The following is a 15,371-nucleotide window of genomic DNA, read 5'->3' on the forward strand; positions in this document are numbered from 1 at the left end:
ATAAATATTACAACACTTTAACTATAAAAACTTAAGTATGTTATGCTGCACTTAGTACTTAATTTTAGTTGAAGTACTGAAATTACTAGAACTAAAACATTTAATTTATTAAACTAAAATGAAAATGAAAACTGAAAATAAAATAAAACAATGCAAAATAATAATAAATATTCTAATAGTATATAAACTAACACTGCTTTGCTCACCAGTTTGGCATATCCCCGGTGGTCCAGTATGATGTTCTCAGGCTTCAGGTCTCTGTAGATGATTCCACGGCAGTGTAGAAAAGCGAGAGCTTCCACCACACATCCAGCGTAGAAGCGTGTGGTGCCGTCATCAAACGAGCCTCTGGAAACAGCCACACAACTTCCTGTAGGTCACTCGATCCGTTCAGGAGAATGTGATTAAAAACTGAGCGGGATCCTGATACCTGTCTCTGAGCAGAGTCCACAGCTCTCCACCCAAACACGCCTCCAGCAGCATGTACAGGTACTTCGAATCTCTGAAGGTCCGATAAAGTCTGAAACATGTAACCGATGTGGGCTTATTATTGCATGCTTTTCATAAAAATACCACATGATTCATAAAATATGTAGAGTTACAGTGTCATCTGTCAACTTAAGATTTTTATTGCATTGCAGTTATTATAATCAGACTATAATAATTATAATTAGACTAAAATAGATATAAGATATAATAATTATTGTATCTAATATTGTATAAATTATATTATAATAATATTTATAATAGTTTTAATTATAATTATTATGCATTTTATTATAATTCTAATCATTATTATTATAATTATAACAAATTATTATAATCAAATATGCTTTATTTAATTCTTCAATTTTCAAACTGTTACCCAATACTCTATGTAGCCTGATAATATACATTTTACACTAAAAAAGAATATATTAACAATTTTATAGAATATTAAGGATTTTTAATAACATTATTCACAATTAATAATATTAACATTAATAATTTTAAAATTATTGTTTTTATTTCGAATTATTAAATTAAATAATATATTGATAACTTACATTATTTCACTTTCTTGATATTCTAGTTCTAATTTTGTGCCAAAAGGCTTAAAATAAGTTGAATGTCAGTTCACGGATGGATAATAATGGCCACATAATTCACAATCAGTATGTACTTTGTGCCATGCAAGAATTTATTTTAAAAAATATTTTTTCTCCTTTAACAGAATTGAGCTTTATGAGACCAACATGTGTATAAAATAAAATACTGCATACTGCATAACTCATTAAAATGTATTGAATATAAGTTCATATGAAATATAGGTTTTTACTTTAAGATTGCTTTTGCATTGCACATTAAACCAATCAAATCATGTGACTAAGTTATCAACTGGCACTGAGTTGTACAGACCTGACAGTAAAAGGACTGTGGGCCTCCATCATGATGCGTCTCTCAGACAGGATGTGGCCCTGCTGACTCGTGTCCAGGATGTGACGCTTTTTCAGGACCTTCATGGCAAAGGAACGGCTGTGATCGTTCTTCAGCTGTACCTGTAGAGAATCAATATGAACACATGCTGTCAATATACTTCTAACCCCCCTACAGAAACATCAAACTACTCATCTTACCAGCTCCACATGACTGAAGCCGCCCACCCCCAGCGTGCAGATCACACGGACGTCACTGAGAGACATATTAGAGAAGAACACGGCTTCTGCCTCCAACCTACGAGAAATGTCAGTTATTCTGATTTAACTGTCTCTGATCGATGGATGTGAAGCAGCTCAACGTGTGCTTACCTGGCCTTCACCTCTTCACTCTCATACATCTTGTTGCTCATATTGTCCAGTCCTCCGATCAGCTGCTTGAAAGACCTGGCAGAGTTGAGTTTTATTAGCAGTCAGTGACAAGACAGAGGAGAGATGATGTTATTAGTTCACTGACTTCTGATATTGTGCTTGTACAGGTTCTGATTTTGACTGATTATGATGGCTCTGACTAGCTATGATTTTGAGTAAACGTGGTTATTAATATTTTGATTAAAATATGAATATTAATAGTTATGATTTTGCTAATTATGATATTGTGGATTGTAATAGTTATGATTTTCTTCACTTGGGATTAGGGATGTAATGATTCCCACAACTCACGATTCACGATTGTTTTATTTAACAAAATGAGATTTAAGACGAATTATGAATTAAATCTGTCCTTTTATTATTGATTGGACAAAATGCTGCACGTTTATTTGTGAAACTGAAATATAAGACTATAATAATATGCTAATATAGCACTTGCATATTATTGCTCTTTTGTTGGTTTTGATCGCTTCTATTGTCCTTATTTGTAAGTCACTTAAATTTGTGCTAAATGACAAAATTTAAATATAATGTAAATGTAAATAACAAAACTAAACTGAGCATTTAAAACAAGATCCAAATCATACAAATAAGCGACACAAATAAAAGAAATATCTTCATATAAACAAAATAAGGTGCTCTTTCAATTTAAATTAGAGGCAAACACTGCATTTTAATCATGAGCAGTTTTTAATCTAAATTAGATTGTATAATTTTGAAATTTGAAGCAAAAACAGAATGATTTGACTTCAGTCATCAGTCATCGGAAACAGAAGACGAGCTGAACGAGACGCAGATTCACTCTCTGCCAGCAGGTGGCGCTTGAAGCGTTTCCTTGTTTTCTGCTGTAAACAAAGCAGCACTGCACTTATGAACTTTAATATGCATTATACAGAGGCAAGACGAAAAGAAAAAAATACCATCGAAACTTTTCTAAAGATGCATTCATATAAACTACCCCTAATTGAATAGCGATTTGTTTAGCATCTCAACCGATTTGAATCGTCACATATTTGAATCGTTTTTCAACCGGCTCGCAGTTAATCGTTACATCCCTACTTGGGATGGTTGTGATATTGGTTGTGATTTCAAATGATTGTGGTTGTGGATTTGACTGATTGTGATTTTGTTTGTGCTGATGTGATCCTGATAGACAGTGAGTGCTGTTTTTGAATGATCTGTGATTGTGACTGTGCTGCGAGCTCCTCACTCTCTGTCCACAACCAGACATGTCACATCTCCAACAGCCGTTACATTTGCTGTACGCACATCTTCCCTGGGAAGAAAAGTGAAAAATGTAAAAAGATATTCTTAACTCTTAACCAGAATGAGAATTATAACCCTTAAAAATGAGGTTTCTCCCTGACCCTTTGAGAGCCTGCTCTCCGAACCAATCCCCTCGAGACAGTGTGGACAGGAACACTGGCTCCTCACTGGCTGATTTCTGCTGGGTGACCCTCACCTGTGGGACAAAACAGCCACAAAACTTATAATAAATATTCTGTCCTACAACTCTTCTACAATTAAGGCTCCTTTCTCACCTGACCCTCACTGATGATGAAGAATGTGTCTCCAGTAGCGCCCTGACGAATGATGTAGTCGCCATCACTGTAGTGAGTCTAAAGTGTCAAGAGAGAGCGAAAACAACACGGAATAAACACACTGAAGGTCACAAAGATCACATTTTTGAACAGTGTTCAAACACTTCACCTCTTCCAGAACATCTGCTACTTTACTCAGCACATCTTCAGTGAGAGTCTTGAAGGAGGGCACACTGACGACACAATTCAGGTGATAGTATTAGTATTACTAGTCTTACTAAATCTAAACTCTTGATTTTGGTTTCTAATGTCAAATTTGGTTTGGAGCTAAATTGTGTTACCTTCTCAAGAACTCCATGTAGTTCGAATGCTTGAGAAGGCCAGTTCTCATCATGATGGTTTGGAAACCCTGTCGATCTATAGCCCATAGTTTGATATCAGTCAGGGCTGAAAGGGGAGAAGATGATAATGGTGAGGAAGGTTTCCTCCTTATTCCTCCTTTATTCCTGAAAATGTGCAGTTTAATCCTTACCATGCAAATAAATGACACTACTAATTCAAATTCCTGAATATACTGTAATCTTAAACTGTCCTTTCAAGTAAATGTCAAAAAGCTCCTAAGATTCATGAATTAAATGCATTATATAAATGATTATTAACTAAATATATCACATTAGTTAACCTAAAAATAGTACTATATTAAATCCTGTAATTTTACAGTCAAGAACACTTTTATTGAAATTTATGACATGGATTACAACATTTCAGATCAGACGGATTCACTATAATTCTCTGCTTCATAATTCATAAACAAGGACATGTGCAAATATAAATGCAAATATAAATGTTCTGTACTTCCTCTCAACATGACTGACAGCTGCTGCTTTGAGAACTCTTCACATCCCACTCAAAGTAATTACTCTGCCAGCCCACCGCACACAAACACTATCACACACTGTTAATATTCCTCAGTAAACACCAATAAACTCTGGAGTCATTTTATTAATACCTGCAAAACCAATAAATAAATTCCTAACAAATATAACAACCTCCAAAATACCTTCATTTTAAGCCAAAAGATTATTTGGTGGCATAATTGTATGATTAAATATCCTGCAAGTTCTATTTTCTGGGTTACTGTTCTTCCATTATGTATGTATGTATGTATATATGTGTGTGGGTGTGAATATATATGTGTATACTGTTCAAAATAGCTTACTACAATACAAATTGTACTATTTTACAATATGTAATGAGAATATTGTTCCAAGTTTGCAAATTATTAATATGAACAGAGTACTTGAATGACAAAATGTGCCATACACAACAGTTAACAGTGTAGGCTACTCTGCACAGAATATTGTATCCCACAATGCAATGAGTTCGACTTGACCTTCCAGTTTCAGTGTGACAAAGACAAATGAAATGCTTAAATGTTTTATTTTTCCGGACCAGCCAACCTGTACACATTTTGACCTCAAAGTACGCTGGTACGATTTGTCCCCTAAACTACACAAAAACCTGGTGACGCCTGTATCTGTGAACGCACAGTACTTAAATCAAGCAGCAGCAAAAGAAGAAGAAGAGTTTGACCAAGACTGCAATCTTTTGATGCGTCCCTACTTATACTACGCCCTTAAAGTATGTACTCTTTTGGTGAAGACACAGTACGCACTTTTGAGTGTGTAGTAGAAAACTAGGCAAGCTTTGGGACAAACTATAATGTCATACAATTGCGTCTTCAATGGTCCGCTCTGTCGCATAATTACACGCAACCCGTCACTGTAAACTGGCCTGTCAGTCATCTTGTCACAGTTAACATCCTCTACAATGAAATATAAAACAGATAACATTAAATAAATATCTTTACCAGGTTAAATGTTAATTATTAGTAACTCAAACCCCTTTATCTAAACCTCTCTACTTAACCGTTGGTTGCACACATCCTCCACCATTTTAGTATTTTAATAATTTTCAATTTAATGTGTTGTGTTTGTAGTTCTGAACCGAATCCTTTGTCAAAGCGCAATGGATTGTGGGCAATATTAGCCATTAAAGTGTGCACAGATCCACACTTCAAAAATCTACCTGAAATAGTAGACCATCCGGGGACTTCTGTCACTGTTTTCAACATACTATGCTTTGGGACGCACTTATTTTAATCTCACATACTATTTAGGATGGATAGTATGAACATTGTGACTCAGGGTTTACTGCAATAGGGGTTATGCGCAACAGACTTCCATGTTCTGTTAACCGGGTCTCGTTGCTTCTGGTTCAAGCGTTTTACATATGCTTCGTTAAATGTGAAGCAGTTTTACTCAAGATGCCTTCAAAGTAGATACCAAAGATTATCATAACCAATGTCCATCACATATGTGGACTGATATCTATTTTCACTAATATTTAGATATAAAAATTGAATAAAACGTCCACCATAAAAACAGCTAGCTAGTTTAACTGATTATCTTAAAAGTCTATAGATATCGCTATTATTTATTACAGCTGTTAGCATGTTCTCCGTCAAGTGGAAGCGATGAGACCTGCGACGAAAAACCCGGCCGATCCCCCTCCACCTCCACCATCTGGCTGATTTCTTAAGCGAGCACAGACACAGTACAGTAGTCATTATCACTGGTTTTATTTTTTTCTGGTTATGAGTTTAAATAATTTCCATGCGTTTTAACGGCTCTGTTTGTGTGTCTGTGAGTTTACGTGGTGAGATGAGCAAGCGCCTCCCGCTTAAACGTGCATTTGAACACGCCAAACATCTTCAAGAAGAAACCTGCTGTCTAATGAAAGAGAACGTTACAACATGTTTTACTCCACAACATCAGTCGAGTGTTTGAAATAACCTTTTGTGATCTGATATGGCTTCTTATCACAGAATGAGGCAGGAAATATATTCTATGCTGTCGAATGGATTATAAATATACATAATTAATTATGAAAATACACAAGATGGCTTGAAGAACACAGATAAACTATATTCCATTCGCAGTACAGTGTTTACTGTCGTCATGTTATATCTCTGTCCATTTTGAGGATTTCCTGGAGTGTCATCGGTTCTATTATTTCTGTGATGCACATGTGGATATTCTGCCTGAGGGCGCCCTCTGGCGTCCAGTATGAATGAAACAGACATTATATGTGTTTATAGCACTAAATAATGGCCAATCCATAAAATAAATATATAAATAAATAATACTTCTCTCTCTCTTTAAAAAATAAAATAAAAATTAATATTGAAGTAGACATGAGAGTCCATGCTTTTCTACAGTGTAGGGAAGTGTATTGGAGTTTTTTTTATTTTATAAAGTTTTAAATTGCAAATCTCAGAAAAAATACTCTGATGTGCCGTGAGAACCGAACCGAAAAGCTCTGGTTAGGGTGTGTGTGACTGAGTGCAGACCGCTGATCTATATAATGTATATAATGATCTTATAGATCAGTGGTGCAGATCTGCTAACCTTTGGAAAATATTTAACATTAAATCTTGCATTTTGACATTAGCCATCAGGGAGCTTAAGGTAATAATGTAGATATCTAGGAATATATGAAACCCTCCCCCAAACCCTGTGTCCCGTGCCGTCACACTGATGTTACTTTTCCAAGGTGGGCAGGTCTGAATTTCCCCTCAGACATCCAAGTTTTTAATAATATAGAATCATACTAAACCGCAAACTGGCCATTTTATCTATGCAATGATAGCTGGATGCCACTCCTCAGTTAAAACAATGTGTAAGTGTAGCATACTACTGTTTGAAACGTGTACCATGACAAACTATATTTAAAAAACAGTAGGCAAGATACAATTTTTTTACTGTACATTACACAGTATGCTAGCAGTAGCTAAACATTTTAATTTAATTTTCATGTTAAATGACCTGAATGTGATGAACCACTAAAATGACTCAATCTGAAGTGTTTTCAAAAGATTTCAACATATGCTAGTGTGGTTAAAGTGAAGTACCTACCGTCTTAGCTTAGATTTATAAAGTCATACTTTAAACCTTAAGTAGCTGTTGACATTTCTAACAGACCTTCACCCCACTTTGTCACTCTCTGAGGTCTCAGTGACGTCAGATGTACATTGAAAATGGAGCTGACCTCTAACCACAAAAACAGCAAGAAATGAGAAAGCCCAGAAATTACTGATGGAGTGAAAGCAGACAATGAACACATGACGCTGTAAGAAATTGTTATTGAAGCTATTTTATTTTCAAGCTATTCATTTAGCTGACCCTGAACAGCACACACCGTCTGTCATCTTTCTATTGACAAAAGAGAGAGATAGGACAATGTTGAGTAACATTGTTGATTTATTTTATTCTCTAATTATGTAAATCCAGCTTCTATTGTAGTCATTCTGTGCCACAAAATAAATAAAGCAATTTGCAGCACTTTTTGTTCAAATCCAGGAAATCTGTTCTGTTTTGTAGTATGAAATAAAATGAAATGCTGAAATACCTCAATGACTACATTTGCCAAAATCTTCAGTATGAAACCAGAACATGTGGCATGGACTATGTCCCAAAATGCAATTTTTCATCTTATAATTCTATTGTGACAAATATTTCACCTCTCAAGACATTAACTGATGGACTGGAGTGGTGTGGATTACTGTAATGTTTTTATCAGCTGTTTGGACTCTCATTCTGTGATGACAAACTACATCATGGATGGCCTGAGGGTGAGTACATTTTCACAATTTTTGGGGGGTGAACTATTCATTTTAAACACTACGCTGAGTGATGAAGCCAGTGTGTGTCAAATTTTTTTGATTAATATTATTCTATAATTATGCAAATCCAACTTAAATTGTACTCATTCTGAGCAGCGGAGAAAAACAAAGCAAATTTCTTTTAGCACTCTTTGTTGAAATCCAGCAAATCTGATCAGGGTTCACAGGTGAGATTCTTACAGGGAAATATAGAGTGATCTTTGCATGAACAGGAACAGCCAAAGGCCTAATTTTAATTGAATTTTTATTATTGTGATTAAACAGACACCACCAGAGTCAGCTCATTTCACCTCAATCCATCACACTAAACCGATGTGTCGTAAAAGGGCAAAAGATGAGGATATATACCATATGGCCAAACATCCCAGCAATTACACACTGCCGATTCCTCCACGTTCACTTGTCTATAGCCCACAGCGCTGGCAGATGAGCAGGATTTCAGACTCAAGACAACAAACTTTGTATTTGTGATCTTATAATTTCAGGCTTTTGTTTGTAAGAATTACAGAGACAAAGAAAGAGTGTCCTTGTGACTAAATTAAATCCCATTATTGGCATAGTTTGGGATCATTTTTATCGTTACTTGATTCTTCCTACTGACTAATTATGTCACATCCTATCTCTCAAATTTTTTTTTTTTTGACATTTTCTGAATTTACTCTGCAGTGGTATATATTTTTTTTACATTTCGTTTTTTTTTGTTAAGTTTTTCTATTTACTCCATTTGCGCTATTGTTATTAATTCTCTATTGATCTTACTATTTTCATATTACTTTATATATATTATATATTTAAATTTTCGTATGTTACATCCTGTTCCTTCATAATTTAACTTATCATTTAATTAATTAATTAATTAATTTTGTAATAATACTTAATCAATTTGCTCTATTGTTATTGACTTTATATTAACATTAATATTTTCATATTACTTTTACCCTTTGTCTATCTTAATGAAATTTATTTTAGAATTTAATTTAATGAATCACTTTTGTTTAATCTAATATAAATAATAACTTTTTGCTCTGTTATTTCACTCTATATTTACCTACACTCTATATATACACAGATGTATTATTTTATATTACTATTAACATTTCTATATTTTAATTATTCTATGATTGTATGATACATCTTGTTCCTATTTTTGGTAAACTGGTTGATTGTTACTTTCTCTGAAATTTAAATTTAATATAATAAATTTAATTTAACAAAACAAATTTGTTAAATTTTTTTTTTACTCCATTTGATCTATTATTATTTTTCTCTATATTACATTATTATTTTATATTACTTTTTACTTTTATATATTTATTCTAAACTCCAAACACATTAACAGTATAAATGTACAGTTTTGTCAAACTAATAAAGCAAATCCAATTAAAACTCAGTTGAACTGAAAGGAGGAGAAAGCTAATTAAACAGCTAATTAAATTTTAAAAAAGCTCATTAAATAATCAACTTCCTTTAGTCCCCAGTTTGACTAATATTTTGTGCTGAAGCACATAGACTGAGTGAATCTCACCCGTGACGGTGGCCGTGCGTGTGCAGTTATAGAGTATTGCGAGCTCTCCAAACACTTTCCCCGGCTCGATGGTGCACAGCTTCTGCTCTCCTTTGGTAACCTCCACCGATCCCTCTGCACACAACACACACAAACAAACCCAACAACCTTGAGAATGTGTGTAGGAGAACTATTAATTCTTTTATTCAGCAAGGAAGCATTTAATGGATGAAAAAATACAGTTTAGAATGTTACAAAAGACTTCTATTTCAAATGAACTTTCTATTCATTAAACAAATTGTGTTTGCAATATAGATATTAATAAGAAATGTTTCATGAGCAGCAAATCATGGATCTGACATCATTCTACCTCCTCATCAGTCAGTTTAATAAAATAACTGCTCTGAGCCCTTTGTCACTTTGTCACTTTTAATCAGACTGAATAAGCTATTTTTTTATGCACTAAAAAAAATCTTTTATCTGCACCTGTTTGTTCACTGGTTTGCACTCTATCTGCGCAACTGTGCCTGCCTTGCGCTGCTTTTTATTTAACCTTATTTTTATTTTATTTTTTTCTATTATGTCTTTTTTACATTCCCTTATTGTATAGTTTTATCTTATATTTTATATTTGATCTAGATTTTTAGGCTCTACTGTTAGTTGTTATCTGTATGCACCGGGGGGTCCCTGAGAGTTGGAAGAATTGACAATAAAGCAGACTTGACTTTACTTGACTTGACTTGAATTGTGTTATTTTGTGATCCTTAACTTGACTTGACTTGAAATCAGCATATTAGAATAATTTCTGAAAGATCATGTGACACTGAAGACTGGAGCAATGATGCTGAAAATTCAGCTTTGTATCACAGGAATAAATTACATTTTAATATATTTTCAAATAGAAAACAGTTATTTTAAATAGAAATAATATGTTAAAAAAATACTTTTTTTACTGAATTTTTTTCTCCTAATAAATGCAGCCTGGCTGAGACTTCTTTCAAAAACATTCCAAAATCTTACCAACCCCAAACTTTTGAATAGGTTTATTTAAAAGAAAAAAATCCCCTTTGTGTTCCAAACGATAAACAGAATATGGCTTTTGAGTAAATAATGACAGAATTTTTGTTTTTTGTGCTTGAACTCTTCCTGTGCAAAGCCATGAAACAATAGCACACATCATGTGAAGTGTTTTCTTTGCACAGAGGATCGCTGTCACAAACACATGACGAACAGGCAGCAAATTCAGCTGCCCACTTGACAGAGGGTAGCATAAAAACAAAACGCTGTTGTTAGGGACCCTTTCAGTTTTACATGAACTGTTTCTCCAAATAGTTTTAACTGATCATAAAGTAAAAATAGTAGATTTAAAATACATGCTCCTCACCTTCCAGGACGTAGACGGTAGAGCCATCGTCGCCCTCCTGGATGACGCAGCAGCCCTGTGCCAGTGTGGTGGGATACATGCAGTCCATGATGGTGAGGATCTGACTGGCCTCCAGGTGCTTCATGAAATCATTCTCCAAAAGAGCCTTCTGGATCAACTCTCGAGACCTGGGATGAGCACAGAGAGATGGGACGCAATCAAACATGTTGCATTTCTAATTCACTCACGTGTACGGGCTCTAACTCACTCCTCGCTCTTGCTGTAGTTGGTGAGGGTGACGTGGGTGAGTTGATTTGGATCCAGCCCTGTGGGTTCGGCTGAAATGGCCTGGCGTTTAGTGCGCTGGGGCTCATCTAACAACGCTCCGTCACCAACAAAAAAAAAAAAAAGCAACACAACAAATAAATCCGTCCGTTTAATCAATCCAGACTTTAGATTGAGTTCCCAGCTCACCTGTGACTTCTGCCGTCCCGGAGGGGTTGAGTGAGACAGAGGCGGTGCGGAGACGGTCCAGCTCGCCCTGCAGCTGTCTGATGAGGTCATCTTTAGAGTCCAGCTCCAGCTCCAGTTCATCGATGAGGGCGTCACGTTGCCGCAGCTCCTCAATCTTAGTCTGCAGGGCAAACTGGAGGTCACGGAGAGTTCCCATCAGCCCGTCACCGCTGGAGGATTATGCATAAATAAAAGCAATTAAATCCAATAAAGAAATCAGTAAAACACATCAGAACAAGCAGCTTCACAGGGTTTGGGATGGATGTTTCTGAGACGTTACTGATTTCAGTCAGAAGGAAATGGAAGTGTTACAGCTGATGGGATGATGAGGACAGAATTATGAATAAATTAAATAGAAATACAGTGGTAATAAAAGAAATAGCCAGTGAATAGAGTGGAGTCCTCTTGAAAATGCTTTCTTTTTGAATACATTTTTTTTTATTACAAATTATATTATGAGAGTAACATTTCAAATGAATTTCAAAAATCAGATTTCTTCTATGTCTTATGTTTTTGGTGTTATGGTATTAAGAATTTATGTTTTTTGATTTCTAGATTATATACTATTTATGTACAGAACTTTGGTCCATTTTTACTGTTCTGAAAGTGCTTTATAAATAAAGGTTGAATAAAATAAAGGTTGAAATATTTCTAGTTTATTAAACAATTAAAAATACACTTAAAATGCTTTCTTTTGGAATAGTTTTTTTTTATTACAAATCGTTAAAGCAACAATTGAAGTGTATAGCTGAATTTGAAAAATTATTTAATTGAATTATGAATTTCATAGTCTCCTAATACTTGGTTTTAAACATTTCCTATTTAGTTTACATCATATTTCCTTGTTCTACATTTTCAAAATCCAGTTTATTTTCTGTTTCTATGAATCCCCGATAAATAAAAACCCACTGTAGAAAAATATATATATTTTTTTTAAATAAAATAAAGTGAAAATAAATATTTCGATGAACAAATACACAAAGAACCATAAAGAGATGACACGGAACAGAAGTGATTTATATATTTCATTATATATTACATTGTACATGTTTAGTTAGCACATTGTTTTCTGAATAGCATAATCTCTTTTTAGTATTCAGGCATAAAGATATAGGCAATAGTAAGAGAAAAACAAGTAATAAAATAAGAAAGGCTTATTAGAATGATTATCATTATGGTCCTTGTAAAAATCTTGTTTAAACTCGTATCATCATTACATAAAAAGAGAGACTGGAAAATATTTAGCACTCTGTCATTTATGCTTTTTAAGATTTTTCATAAAAGGAAAATTTTTCGCTTGAAATAAAATGAAATCATGTAATAACAGAGGTTCTGCTGTGTCGGACTTACCTGCAATAAAGAAGCACAGAGGACTGAAGCGATGCAGCGCAGAAGACCAGGAGAGACTCGGCTGTGTTTCAACATCTAGTGCGCTGCCTACACACACACACTAACTAGACTGCATCACATGAGCCTTCCAAAAACGAAGCTTGCGACTTCATAACGAATCTTGCTGCATGCCATTAGTGATGTAGAGTGAAAATGCTGCAGGTGTGTTTCTGACTGTACATTTGATTCATTTGAACTGACCGGTGTTAAAGAGATCAAATTAGACACGCTACTAATAATAACTACGTTTTCGGTGACAGTGACACGAGTGACAGTAGCTCGGCTATGTAGCTTTTCCAGCAAGGAGCTTCTTATATCGACAAGAAGCAGTGTAACGTGACAAATCGCTATTTTAATAAACACTTTGCGCGCGTTCTCTTAAATGTTTGCTGGCTCTTGTATGAAGCATTCCGATTCATTCCGAATCGGTTCGTTCGAATGATTCATTTAAATTAGCAAGTTTAGAAAACGTCCATGCGCTTAATTCGCGGCATTCACAAAATAATATCATAATATTTATTACAATAATTTATCAAAATATCAAAATAATATATAAATAACATGTTAATAACAATAACACATTAATCAACCTTAAAAACATCCATTCAAAAAAAATCCCTACAAAAATAATTTTTACTACTGTATTTTTGTGTAGATTTTATTGATTTACTCTAGTTCCTGACCATCTATACTAAACTATGAAAATTCATCACAAAAAAAATATTAATTATATTTAGATAATCTAATCTAAACCAGTACAATAATCGCTAAACTTTGTCGAATGTTATTTTTTGAAAATAAGGGTACGTTTAATCAACACATGACGAAAATGCCGCTTTCAAACCGAAGCTCAACAAAATATGTCAACATGGCGGCTTGCGTGAGCGAAAACGATTCAGATAAAAAACTGGAATTGTATCCTTTTACTGCGGTTCTTAAATATTCAACTAATTTACTGATACAGTTGAACTCTGCTTTTGTATCCTGGGATTTCTTAAGACTTTTCAGCTCTTACCTGCTTGCACGGCGGGGTTTGATCAGAGACACATGTGCAGCCAAGTAACAGTAGATCGGTCAATGTTTGAGAAACAGAGGTGCATGGTTTTTCCAAGTCCTGTTTTGTTTATCTTTAACAAAACATCAGCTTTTTAAAGGTACCTTTCCCATCTGAGAGAGAGGCAGCTATCGCCCTGCAGTCTTTATCTCCTGATCCCGAGCCCAGGAAAGGAGGAATCACTAAAAACCTGGATGTTACAGGACACACACTGTCTGTGTGAGTTACACCACATGAACGATCACCTACAAAAGTCTAGCGTTTAAAATAGTTGTCCTAATTTAGATTTAGGTCGACACACTTTGCCACACTGGACTAATTACCTGATTTGCTTCTTTCAAATACCACCCTGTGTTTGTGATATTAATATTAATAATAATAATAATAAATGTGTGTTTTGTTGTTGAAATTAACAGTACATATCTATTATACACAATAAAACTTATCTGATTTTTGGTCATGTCTTTATAGGAGATGGACTGCGGATGAAGCTCGTATTCTTCGTGTTTCTGTGAGTTCATTCTTGGACCATTTGTCTCTAGTGATGGAAACTCTGGATGCATTTGGACCACCTGTTTCACAATGAGACAAATACAAGCAGAAGAGCAGAAATGTGGACGCAGATGATGTTTGCACTATGTTAGGAGGATGTCCGAGAGAAACATCTGCTGCAGTGTGTTTAGTATGGACTGCCAAGGCTTAAAAAGCATAATTAATGTGCTTTTGCTCATGTCTTAAGACAATTGTTTTGAGTTGTGTTGTTGAAATATTTCACCCAAAAATAAAATTTACTAAAAAATTACTCGCCCTCAGACTATACAAGATGCAGAGTTTGTTTCTTCATCAGAACAGATTCGGAGAAATGTAGCATTACCTCTCTTGCTGACCAATGGATCCTCTGCAGTGAATAGGTGCCGTCAGGATATTTTCCATATTATGGCCATAAATGAAGGTTTAAAGTTTAAAACCCCTTAATGATCAATTTGTTTCTTACAAACATGCAGGTTTTCACTTCACAAATCGTTAATTGTTGGATTGGAATCGTGTGGATTTCTGAAATGTTTTTATCAGCTGTTTGGACTCTCATTCTGACGGCACCCATTCACTGCAGAGTATCCATTGATGAGCAAGTGATGTAATGCTAAATTTCTCCAAATCTGTTCTGATGAAGAAACAAACTCATCTATATCTTGGATGACCTGAGGTCAAGTAAAGTTTAAGCTAATTTTTAGTTCTTTGTTGAACTATTGCTTTAAAGTTGTAACAGAAGCCAAAACAAACGAGTTTTGTCCTTTGAATAAAGATTTATTAATGCAGCATTGTTGATAAAACAATACCGAAAAATGATTTGACCGTGTTCAAGGAAAGGTAATTGTTTTATAAAAGAGGGACAGATGTGTGTTCATTGGTTTCTAC

The 15,371-nt window shown here is 34.7% G+C and overlaps 2 protein-coding genes across 2 annotated transcripts in view; one reads left to right on the forward strand and one right to left on the reverse strand.

Annotated features, from left to right (window-relative positions):
• The window catches only part of LOC109055354 (cGMP-dependent protein kinase 1-like), a 16,918-nt gene extending 2,866 nt beyond the window's left edge, over nt 1-14,052 (reverse strand). The window contains exons 1-16 of the mRNA XM_042765419.1: nt 13,917-14,052; nt 12,863-12,949; nt 11,462-11,682; nt 11,268-11,400; nt 11,021-11,187; nt 9,658-9,771; nt 3,730-3,835; nt 3,558-3,621; nt 3,389-3,466; nt 3,215-3,309; nt 3,058-3,123; nt 1,788-1,862; nt 1,617-1,713; nt 1,399-1,538; nt 431-520; nt 207-348 (exon numbers count right to left, since the gene is read on the reverse strand). Of these exons, the coding sequence (XP_042621353.1) occupies nt 207-348; nt 431-520; nt 1,399-1,538; nt 1,617-1,713; nt 1,788-1,862; nt 3,058-3,123; nt 3,215-3,309; nt 3,389-3,466; nt 3,558-3,621; nt 3,730-3,835; nt 9,658-9,771; nt 11,021-11,187; nt 11,268-11,400; nt 11,462-11,669 (1,575 nt within the window). The 5' untranslated portion in view covers nt 11,670-11,682; nt 12,863-12,949; nt 13,917-14,052. The remainder of the gene's footprint in view (nt 1-206; nt 349-430; nt 521-1,398; nt 1,539-1,616; nt 1,714-1,787; nt 1,863-3,057; nt 3,124-3,214; nt 3,310-3,388; nt 3,467-3,557; nt 3,622-3,729; nt 3,836-9,657; nt 9,772-11,020; nt 11,188-11,267; nt 11,401-11,461; nt 11,683-12,862; nt 12,950-13,916) is intronic.
• On the forward strand, nt 13,676-15,272 carry LOC122146480 (EKC/KEOPS complex subunit LAGE3). The gene is made up of 3 exons (XM_042765417.1): nt 13,676-13,816; nt 14,046-14,174; nt 14,427-15,272. The coding sequence occupies exons 1-3, from the start codon at nt 13,683-13,685 to the stop codon at nt 14,539-14,541; spliced, it is 378 nt and encodes a 125-aa protein (XP_042621351.1). The 5' UTR covers nt 13,676-13,682; the 3' UTR covers nt 14,542-15,272.
• Nucleotides 15,273-15,371: the final 99 nt, after the last annotated feature.

This window comes from Cyprinus carpio, chromosome A10, assembly GCF_018340385.1.
Source record: "Cyprinus carpio isolate SPL01 chromosome A10, ASM1834038v1, whole genome shotgun sequence".
In the NCBI taxonomy this organism is placed as follows: domain Eukaryota; kingdom Metazoa; phylum Chordata; class Actinopteri; order Cypriniformes; family Cyprinidae; genus Cyprinus; species Cyprinus carpio.